A 12,268-nucleotide genomic window follows, 5' to 3' on the forward strand; every position below is an offset into this window, starting at 1 on the left:
TATTTCAAGCCTAACTAGAAAATGCCCCCACTGATCCAATGCCAGCTCTTTCACCCACTGAATAGAAATGTGTGTTTTGCATTCATACTGCTCAATTTAGAATAAAAATAATAAAATATGTCATCTTTTTTTGCAAAACAAGGGGACCAGACTACCATTCAAAATCACATTGACAGTAGGAATTTCGATAATTTTAAAACCACCTTTGTTTTACCTTTTCACAATGAGAACTCTAACTTTTCAGGTTTCTGATATTTATTTTAAGAATCCCTAATTCCTTAACAGAACTTCAGTTTATTTATTTTCAACATTTTTATCCACTCCTTCTATAAAAAGAAAGGAAACTTTTCTTTGCTAGAAAACTATAAAATGGCAGCAAACAATTTAATAGCAAGTTAATACATTATTATAAAATCCATACAATTTAGTTATAACAGTAAAATCAAAGTCAGTTATAAAAACAGCAGCATTCAGAAAACTTGATTTCAAAAAGCAACCCGGAAAAGCTAATTGAAAGAGGCATATCTTAGCTGCTCATCAGAACGGCAAGCAGCAATGGGGCCAGGCAGACTTCCTTTGGCAGGGTGTTCCTCTTGGTGCCATCATCGACAAGGACTTGTCCCTCATGCTTATTTGCACTGATGGGAGAACACTGTACTGGGCCTCAATAGATGATTTCAAGAACCAATCAGGCTGATTCAAATGGGCGGGGTCAATCCTTAAGATACACTGGTCCCAGGGAGGTGGTGATTTCCAGGATTCCACCACAACAGCCATGACAGTTAAACTTCCTTTCATTACATGAAACAGAATAAAGACTTTCAAATTTTTCACTTTTTTTTGAAAGAGGAAAAAGTGCTTACCTGCTGGAAACCCAAATAATCCTGGATAGTAGAAGACACATAAAATATGAGAGCATCTGAGGTGACCACCAGTACAAAGCCATTTAATGCCTGAAGAAAGAACAGCAACAGGTTTAACTTAAAAAACAAATTTCTGCTGCATATTTTAGGGAGTATTTCAGGATGTATTATGTAAAGCAAGTACAGAGAAAAGATACTTATTTGAAATATTAACTACTGGGTCTTAAACAGCGCCTTGGAAAATTAATATAGTGAGCATATTCAAGAACAATGCTGCACTGCACCGTTTGTTATGCCAATGGTATCAAACAACTCAGTTATACAAACTGAATCCTAATGCATCACAGAATATAAGTACTAATAGTTCTTAGTATTATATTAATATTAAGGTTAGGATCCATACAAAACCCTTACACATGCTAAGGTGCTTTCACAATGTGCAGATGGGTTAATTTCCTTCCCATGTGCAGCCTGTTGCACCATACTGAATGGCACTCTGCGAAGTCTTCTGGATCTCATAAGCAGCTTTTTGAGGGGGTCTGAGGGGCTGCAGTAGAAAAGGGGATCTGAAAAATCTTGATGTACATGTAGGACATGCAATCCTTTGCATCCTGGCCTGAGACCTAGTCTACATATGCAGCAGAACAAAGTGATAGGAGCCCAGAAGTGGTAGAATAAATTGTACCACTTCAGTGTGCTGGTGTGGGATCTCACGTAAAAACAAAACAAGAAACAATTAATTGCAAACTGAAAAATAGCACAGCAGGGAGGTTAGGCTAGAATCTTTATTCCTTCTATGCTATTTAAAAAAAATTGGGGGAGAATTCAAAAGTGGCATCCCCCACCATGGATTTGGTACAATCCCTTCCATCATCTCAAAAATTCTACCACTTCCTTCTTCTGTATGTGTAGTCCAAGGACGTAATGGTGGTGGAAAGTATAGCTTCTTCATCATCACCACAGAGCAGACTTAATAATGAGCCCTAACTTATATACAATTGAATTTGTATTGAGTCTTTCTTTCACCACTTGTCCTTTAGTTGTCTCCCAACCTGTTTCATTGTCCTCAGCTCCCTAGTAAACCAAAAAGACCAAGAGGCTCTACAGCCTGGGAAGGAACTCTTAGAAGCAGGCTTAAACTTCGCTATGTAGTAGACTGACCATGATAAGGGAGTTAATGAGAAGTCCCTCACATTTTACTGCCTAGTCAAGAACATCAGATCTAGATATCTGCCACATGGATTGGGCTGACGACATTTTGAAACAGACCTACGCCTGACAAGGTGGCCCATGAAGTCTGAGCAGCTCCTGACAATGCTGCATCTGCATGGATCTTGAGGTCCTGCAAGATATTATTCTGGTGGTCATTAGCACCAAAATCAAGACAACCCTGTCAGCACAGAGAAGGAGACTGTTGGGGAATTGGGTGGACAGTAGACCAACAGATGTTCCACCTTGTCCCTAGTGCCCATCAACAGGGACAAACACTCAAAACTAGCACTTGACTTGATAGGAAGTCTGGAGAGGGTCCTGGAGACCACAGCAACACCTCTTCCCTGTCCTTCAAGTCCATGTTGGTATTCAATTAGATACCCTGGAAAAGCTGGGAGACCACCTTCTTCATTCTCTAAGTCTTGGGGTCACAAATGAGGTCAGCCTCATCTATGATCAAATCATGAATTATTAATGTCTTGTTAACTGACCAGCAGCACGTTAAGACCTGAGGGTAGACTGGCATGACTACTCCAAATACTGCTGTTGAAGTAGGCACTGGAAGGTGGAACAGGTTTTAAATGCCAGATCTGCTTCTCTTCAACTGGCATGTTCTGACCCCTCCACCTTATCTCCATCTGCTTACAACCACTGGTATGGTGGATACTCCCCCTCCCCCTCAGATTGCTCTGTCTCTCTTCTGCCAGGTTATTTAATCTTTGTGTTCAACATAAAGAAAGAGGTTTCCTCCCTCTGTCAGGGAAATGCAGCAATCTAGTCCTTCCCTTGATTTCCATGTTAGACACTGAGGAATGGGACAGGTTGGCACATGAAGGACTGGTCTTTCCTCCCCTCTTCCGCCAGGCAGAAGGTATATTTGCTGGCCAACTTCTTTCCATAATGGCCAATTTGGCATCCTATTTAAATTCTCTCAGAGTAGTAACTTGTGGGCTTATTTAAAAGGATGAGCTAACAAACAACAGAACAATGACCTTCTGGCTCAGCCCATGGTACAGAAAAAAAACAAAACAAAACCCCAAGCACCAATCATAAGGAAAAGAAGACAGGAAACATCCAGGTCCATGAGAAAAAAAGTGTATTTAGGACCAATGCACTTTGACATAAATCCCAGATGTGAAATTTCTGCTCATACTGCCACATTTAATTTGCTCTTTTCCCTATAAATACAATCAGCATAATAATGACAAGTACCTGTAGTAAAAGTTCTCCTTCTAGCAACGGAATGCCCTCTTTAGGCTTTGTAGTTCTACTGCTGTCCTGGATGCCATTTCTGTTAGGCTTTGCAGAACACGATGATTTTAGTGCAACTACAGAAACAAATGAAATAAAGCTTTAATACTTATTTTAATAAATAGTTGTTCAGTTGCTTAAAACACACACCATATTGTTTAAGTACTCAGGTAATAGTATTACTGCACAGTTTGATTAAAAAAACCTCAAAAAGCATTATTTCTACAACTACGTATTCTGGAAGTACTTCCCTAAATATAAGCAAGTCTTCCAAAATAAATTGAGTAGCAGTATCTGAGAATCATCCAATGCTGTAACATTGTTAAGATGGCAGCTGTTTCACATAATACTGGTATGTTTATGTCAGTGTTCCTATTTTTTGTTGCTACCAATTCTTATGTACCATTTACTCATCAATCTTTGTATGTAAAATACAAAACTGTATTTTCCAACTTTCCTCTAGTACTGTCCAGGTGCGATGGACTACAACTCCCACCATCCCCAGGAAGCATCTGGACAGCACCAGGTTGGGGAAGACTGGCATATAATATATACATTTTTTAAAAAAAATGAAAGAGCCCTGCCAGTATTTGAAAAAGCAAGCATACATTTTTGCATAATTTATTTCACATTTATTAGGAAAAAATTAAATGAAATGTTATCCATTTAAAATCGCATAACTTTGAGGATACTGCAAAACTAGTTTCATACAATTAAACATTTACATTCATTTCCTTATTTGAAGCTATTAACTATAGGAAGACTGAAGCCAATTAAGACACTGATTAAGTACATTGATCATAACCCCAAGGGCTTGTGCTTACATGGAAGAATGTGACCAGGGGTTGGTGGGTGGAGGAGAGAAGGCAGGTTGTAGGAAACCAAAGTGCCCATGTATTTTGAGGACAGCATGCTAAGCAGTACGTGAGTCTGCTGCTAGAGGAATGTGAAAAAAAAGTCCTTCTGGGTGCCTGGAACTAGTAATGTGGTGCTCCCAACTGTGCCCTTGTAAAGCTACCAGTTTCAATAATAACAGCTATTTCTGTATTCTCATTGACTCCCAACTTTGGCAAGGCAGAAATTATAATAACGTTAAAAACACAATGTCAGGATTGAGTTGGCCCAACTAAAGAACACTGTTGTATGTAGGTTCAGTTCCCCAGCTTTTGTTAGTTGGCAGTGTCTTCTGGGGCAGTGTGCTCTCCTGTCCTCAGCCTAGGATGTGCACATTGTGCTAGAATGGCCACTGGGAGCAACATACTGTTGAAACATTGAGTGCAGGCTTGCAAAATAACCTATCTGATTCTTCCCAGCCGCCTTCCATGTACGTAAGGTGGTTGGAAAACAAGAGGTCATGAAGTAGGAAAGAAAGGAAGAGATATCCACTTCCTTGTGCAGATCTTGCTCAAACTGTGCATTTAGTGAAGTTCCAAAGTGGAACAAAGAATGAAACTCCACTTAACATAGAATCTGAGCCTCAGGCTCAGCCAGAGACTGAAATGCCATCTCTGGGAAGGCCATTCCCCTGCCTTGGCTTCCCATACTGCAGTCCTAGAAAGAGAGTCAAAGGTTAGAATGAAGTATATGCCCTTCTGTGAACAATATGAGGGCACTACAGTGATGTATGGTGAAGGTGGTCACCCCCAAATTTTAACAAAGTAAATATCAAAAACAGACATTTCACCAGTGACATGCTGGAAACACTGAGGTTTGAATGAACTCTTGAACTCTTCCTCCCCATCATTTTTTAGGAGAAACCCCAAGTCAACTAGTAAATGGAGAAATCATATTCATGTATCTTAGAAAAACGGTAAGAAATTTTACTTAAATGTCATTCCAAGCTCTTCTCCATAAACTTATAGTCCCTAATACTACCACATTCCTCAATGCCAATACATCATGTTCCAGAGCTGCAAATGAAAGATTTATTTAACTTCTGAACACACAGAAAGCATCAGAATTACAAAATGGAAATAAAAGTACAGTCACAAGACATTGCAGGATCCTACAGTGCTCACACAAGTTTTATGCACACTGATGGCTACAATGAAATCAAACTGTCTACTCAAACATATGCACATTCTCCTTAGACAATTTATCAGTGAAGGATATGGGCAGTTTTGTAATCAGAGCTCTGCTCATGAAACAGGATATTCCTAGTTTCTCCTTCCCACTGCAACCCCATGAGCCCACAAAACAGACAATGCTCCAATGGGATGGGGTTTGGCACAAGGGGCAGTAGCTGGATAGCAAAGATCAGCAGAAATTGCAATCCTCTCATGCAAAGGTTTCTCTGGATCCCACCCTATGGCTCTACATAGAAAAATTATATATTAGTCTTTGAATACAGACATATTGTTCTATAAAATTAAAATATATACAGTTCCCAAGCTAATAGTTCACATTGCCACCTATGATTTGGGAAAGGCCGAAAATTTTCTGCACGTATCCCATTTCTTTACAAATAAAAATAAAACGCAAGAGCATTAAAGCCAATCAAGTACAGCATTCTGTTCACACAGTGGATCAACCAGCTGTCGACCAGGAACCCACACGCAGCACCCTCCCACCCATGCTCCCCAGCAACTAGTTCACCACCTCTGGTACTGGAGGCAGCACATAGCCATCAGGACTAGTAGTCACTGATAGCCTTTTCCTCAAGGAATTTGTCCAGCCCCCTTTTAAAGCCATCCAAATTGGTGGCCACCACTACATCCTGTGGTAGCGAATTCTATAGTTTAACTATGTGTTGTGTGAAGTAGTACTTCTTTTCATCTGTCCTGAATCTCCCACCAATCAGCTTCTTAGGATGACCCCGGGTTCTAGTATTTTGAGATAGGCAGAAAAATGTCTCCCTATCCACAATCTCCACACCATGCATAATTTTGTAGATGTCTATCATGTCCCCCCTTACTCTCCTTTTTTCCAAGCTAAACAATCTCAGCTGTTTTAACCTTCTCTCATAGGCGAGACGCTCCTGCCCCTTGATCATTTTAGTTGCCCTTTTCTGCACTTTTCCCAGCTCTACAATTTCTTTTGTATTTTTTTTAGGTGTGGTGGCCAGAACTGTACATGGTATTCCAAGTGTGGCCGCACCATAGATTTGTATAGGGGCAGTATGATATTGGCAGTTTTATTCTCAGATCCTTTTCTAATTATGCCTATCACGGAGTTTGCCTTTTTTACATCTTTATTGAGCTGTCCACCACAACTGTGAGAAAGAAATATAATCGGAACAGAATGATGACCCAAGATCTCTCTCCTAGTCGGTCACCACTAGCTCAGATCCCATCAGGCTATACTTGAAGTTGGGATTTTTTGTCCCAGTGTGAATCACTCTACCCTTGCTTACGTTGAACCACATTTGCCATTTCGATTCCCATTCTCCCAGTTTGGAGAGATCCTTTTGGAGCTCTTCACAATCCCTTTTTGTTTTAACCACCCTAAATAATTTGGTGTCATCCGCAAACTCGGCCACTTCACTGCTCACTCCTAATTCCAGATCATTTATGAACAGGTTGAAAAGCATTGGTCCAAATACAGATCCCTGTGAGACCCCACTATTTACTTCCCTCCTCTGCCTTTAGATGATGGTTTATTTTTAATCTACTGGTTTGCTTGTTTTTACCACCCTACTCATGGCACCACATCTAGATGGTAGTATTTTAAAAGCAGTGCTTTTCTAACAATAAAAGACAAACAAGTGTACACAAAATCTTTACGTTAGGGAAGGTAAACACTTGTTTGTCTTTTGTTAGTAAATCACACATTTTATTATCACTGCTTCTAAAATACCACTAACCTAGATGTACTTCCATGAGTAGGATGGTAAAAAACCAGTCAACTGAAAATAAATAACAGACTCACAGTAAGGCTAAAACAAAAGAATCAAGGTAGGACCAAACAAAAAGAAATAGATCTGTGAAATGCTAATCAGCTCTCTGCTTTAGTATGAGCAATATTGTGAATGTACACTACTGAAATAGGCACACAACAATAATAAAATAAGTATGCACTATGTGCTTATAAGTGAATGGTATATATTAAGCAGACTAAGAACTGAAAATCTATTATTCTACTTGAGAAAGAAATAGAATCAGAACAGAATGATCACCTCATATTTTCTTAACATGGACTGGCATAATTATTTATATTTATTATGAAGAACATGAAAAGCAATTTGTACTCCTAGTAAATCAATGAAAAGTTGCTTATTAGATTATCTATTAGCTTTTAGCAACCAATTTATTTATTTATTTATTTCAAACACAAATTGTCTATTGTTGAACTTGAATAATACTTGCCAGTGATATTATAGTGTGTCCTTAATTTATAGAACATATTGACTTTATCTACACCTGATTCTAATACTGCCTGCATACCACAAGCTGCTTTTAAACTCAGGGAACCTTGGAAAGCAATCTGCAATGCTTTTACAGTGAAGGTGGCACCTGAGTCCATAGGTAAGTCCTTTCATAGGGTTCAAAATAAAGCTAACTCACTGTAGCTTGTTTCTTCTGTCCTTGAGCACAGAAAGAAACTGATCTATTCTTTGGTTCTCTCACTCAATTTGTTTATATTATAATCAAATGGAATACTTATATTTTACTATGATTAAATGATGCAATTCCAGAAAGACTGCAAAAGGTATCTAATTTTTTTTAAAAAAATCATCTTAAAGATTACAAAGCTCTTTGCAGTACATGCGAGATTATGTGGATTGTATTCATATGCTCTTTCTATGGATAAAATCCAATGTAAGTCCAATTTAGAACAGACCAGTTGAAATGAATGGGACTGAAATTAGTAATTATTAACTTTTTTTATATACTTCCTTTTTTGGCCAGGTAGAGAGGGTATCTTCTGTGTAATGATGACACTAAAGCACGGCTGGGCAACTTGTGGCATGATTCCTCACCACTGGCTGCTGGGTGTTGCAGGCCAAAACATCTGGAGGGCCCAAAGTTGCCTACCCCCTTGTAGTGAAGGCAAATGAAGCTAACCATTATGTGTCATATATTGGCTTTATTACTGTTAGTAAGAAGAAGGAAGACTGTTTCCAAAATAAAATGTGCACTGACTTCAACTGCAAACAGCAGTGAATCCATATGTAAGCAATGCCGAAGACCAGCCTACTCCCAGCTTGCTGTTTTGATCCCTGCCAAAAAAATCCTGTTTCAACTGCCAGTTGCCCTGTGACAGCAGTAGCTTGGTCTCCACCAGAGAAAAAGGTTGTGTATACATGTTTGGTATTGTTTTAAATGTGTTGTAAGCCACCATGGAGATCATTTGATTTAAACATTATAGTTCTGTAAAATAAATAAGCAAGCTTTATGCTTTTAGGGACTTCTCTTTCAATGCAAACCCCTTTTTGCACTGAACATATTGCCTCACAAACTTGAGGCTTAGCCCCAGTAAATGCAATACACTAGAAACAAACACAGCATTATGTAGGAGTCGTATGGCATGACACAGCAAGTTTTGGACCTGCTCCCAACTAATCCTGTCTCAAAGGCCATACTGGTCTACAAAGATACAGACGGAAGTTGGCACTAAAAGTAAGCAGTACAAAATTGTTGTTTTTGTTCCTGGTAAGCTCCCACACCTACTTGGCTTTGCAACATTTTTTTTAACCAGCTCTAATAGAAAACTGAGCAAAACACTGACCTGGCCTAAAGATGGAAGTGGGAAATTTTCTTCAATATGCAATTAAAAACAAAATTTAGTTAATAATCATGGTAGCGTTGAACAATAGATGCATTACACACTGACTAACCACCACATAGCTAGTCACTTGTGGTATACATATGCAGCAAATTGTATGCCATTGAATTAAATTAAAAAATAAACACTTACTAGTTGTATTGAACAGTGACCATAATTTTGAAGACTCATTAACATGATTCTTACTTTAAACTGTGTCTCTAAAAGAGTACAATAAATTTCAGAGCAAGACTATTTCCAGCTAAGGAATCTTTAAGTATTTCCATTACTTAACGGAAATACTTAGATTCCATAGCTCAGTGGTAGCGCAGAACCTTTTCAGGCAAAAGCTCCCAAGTTCAATTCCTAGCATCTCCAGGTACAGCTCAAAAACACTCCTGACTGAAAACTTGGAAAGCCACAGCCAATCTGTGTAGACAACACTAAGCTAGATGAACTAATTGTCAGATTCAGTATAAGGCAGCTTTTATGTTCCTATTCTGGAACAATATCAATCAATAGTATGAAAGTGTACTAGTTAAGTATGATCTTTTAAAAAAGGAATTATTGTGTTGTATCACTCTGGAAGAATGGAATTTGAGGGATGATTTGCCCACCCACTTCATCTTCTGGCAGAACCCCCTGAAAAGCCTCTCCTGAATGTTAAGGTCCCTTGAATGGGGCGCTCCTGAATGGGGTATGCTGTAGCTCAGGGTACTGATGAGGAAGGGAGCATCTCTCAAAATTGGGCAGAGGCATCAACAGGGAATATATAGGTTCCAAACCATATTGGCAACAGCAGATAGAAAAAGTAATGGGGGAAAAATGCGGTCCTCGAAAAGGAAGGTATAGTTCCAAGAAGCATTGGTGCAGTGTATTTCACAGACCGATGGCTAAGACTAAACCTTGCATATATTATCTGCCATTCTGAAGCTGACTTCTTTTGATGGAGATAACATTAAGAACTATAACAAGATTACAATACAAAGTAGAACTGGCTACAAGAACAGATGAAGATTAGATACATCAAAAGCAGCAGAAATGTTGATCACAATCCTGAGCTCACTAGCCAACCCAGTGCAACATACTTCCACGGCATCACTTGCAGGAATGTTGGTTTTGTGTTGGATCCTAGAACAAAGGTCACAAATCTCAGAAATGCCTGACATTTAGGTCAGCAGGATGCAGCTCTATCCCATGCTTTCTTAGAAGTCCTACAATGGTCAATGAGGCTTATTCTCAAGAGTTAACATAACGCTAAAGATGTTGCAATAGTTCCACATATTGCAAAATGAAGAACTATGAAAGTCAATTAGTAATGAATTCACAAAAGTTAGTAAAAAAAGATTTGACAATGCTAAATATCAAGCTGGTTGTTTACCAAGTTATGTCTTTTTTTATTTTAGGAGACTAATTGATTTATCTTTTAGTTTAGATGATTGAAAACAACAACACTGAACTGTCAGAATCAGCATATACCTAAACAAACTGAAAAGTGACCCTTTTGTAAAAATACAGATATGAAGACTAGAAAAAAAAAAGTCTGCTCTTTTCCTCAGCTAAATAGTAACAGTAACCAATAAATCTTTGTTTTAAGAAATTTGATAGAAAAGAACTATGTGAAGACTGTAGGAAATAAAGATTAACCTTAACAATAGGAAGAATGTAAGCCCCTGACCTCTTCCATCTGCTGCTCTTGAAGGAATAGTTTTTGAAAGCAGTTAACAGCCAACGTTCTGCATATTCAGCACCAAGAAAGCAGTGATGTGAAGTGCAAAGAAAGCAAAGTAGCCTATAATGCAAATCCTGACCTCCCCATTCAGACACAGTAATTGAGAAGAGAGTGTGTGTTAAATCTAATTATTTGAGCTTCAAATAAGCAGTCAGGATTTCAACAGGCTTGTTTAAAAAAAGCAATTTTAAAAAGGACAAATGTGTGGGTTGGAATACTTTTGTTTAGAAAATACAGACTGTAATTAAATCAGCATGTTTCAAGTTTTCAAGTTTTATTTTTTATCTCTTAACAGAGTAGATATAAAATATCTGAATTAGGAATGTGCGGATTTTGTTAAATCCATTCTATTTCTGCTTTGTGGACTGTCAGGTGTCTTTCATTCCGCCAGCCGCTCATTGACTGAATCGGATTTTTGGGGGGGAAGATGTACGAGAATTTTGTTCCTTCACACTTGCGGTAATTCTCCCCCCCCCCCCCAGTAAAACACTGGCCTGCAAATCTGAAAAATTCGTGCAACTGGGAAAAAGCCAGTATGCTGCGGAATCTGCAGGTCCGATTTGTAGAAATCCAAACTCATTTGAATCCGTTGAGGATTTCTCTGACATCCTTAGTCTAAATAGCATGCTCCTTTAAAAAACATTTAAAAGGTGCGGATGCATGACTAACATATAGTTGTAATTATTTCCATAATCACCACCATTCATTGAACTGAACAGGCACCCAATATTATGGCACAGAATACTGGCTGAGAAAGGCAGCCTGGAAACAGAGTTTAAGAGTCATCATCTAAAAAATTAATAAGCCATCAACAATATGACTGACACTGTTTGAAACTCATCAATCTCATAACCTTAGCGACTGGCAGCCTGAAGGACAGTCTCATCACACAAAAGATGCTTGGAGAAATGTTACAGTTAATTTTGGATCCCCTCTGCTATTTAATACCACCACATAAATGTTTTCCAGAGGAGCAGCTCTATTAGTCTGTTGCAGTAAAAAAATAATGAAGTGTCTTGTGGCACCTTAAAAACTAACACATTAGGACAGGAAGGCCTGGCGTGCTATGGTCCATGGGGTCATGAAGAGTCGGACACGATTTAACAACTGAACAACAAGAGTCATGGACCATCAGATCCATGGAAGATCCAGATTTACAGGCCTGGAGAAATAAGGCATTTACAAACAGTTTAAACAGAGGTGCAAAACGCAAGGATCTTAAGAAGTTCTACATTGATACAGTAACTGATCATTCAAAATATTATATGGTCTTTTGAAGAATTTATACTGAATGGGTAAATGTACCAATTTAAGCATTGCTGCAAACATATTTGATGTTTTAAACCTAAGAAAATGTTCTAGAAGTGCCACTCCAATGGTAAAAAAATGCAGGTGGCAGAGCTAACTGGACTGTACATTACCTTAAAAAAAGCCAAGAAAATATCTTAAGCTTAAGTCTTATTTTTGATTGCACCTAAGATGCCATGTATTGGATATTATTCTATAC

General features: G+C 38.5%; 1 protein-coding gene across 1 annotated transcript in view; it reads right to left on the reverse strand.

The window, feature by feature from the left end:
* Positions 1 to 12,268, reverse strand: part of AHR (aryl hydrocarbon receptor) — a 70,464-nt gene that overhangs the window by 22,327 nt on the left and 35,869 nt on the right. Inside the window, exons 3-4 of the mRNA XM_084858636.1 lie at positions 3,288 to 3,403; positions 864 to 953 (exon numbers count right to left, since the gene is read on the reverse strand). Coding sequence (XP_084714762.1) covers positions 864 to 953; positions 3,288 to 3,403 — 206 coding nt within the window. The remainder of the gene's footprint in view (positions 1 to 863; positions 954 to 3,287; positions 3,404 to 12,268) is intronic.

Source organism: Heloderma suspectum, chromosome 5 (assembly GCF_057233095.1).
Source record: "Heloderma suspectum isolate Gila_16-S chromosome 5, 16-S_ref, whole genome shotgun sequence".
Taxonomy (NCBI): Eukaryota; Metazoa; Chordata; class Lepidosauria; order Squamata; family Helodermatidae; genus Heloderma; species Heloderma suspectum.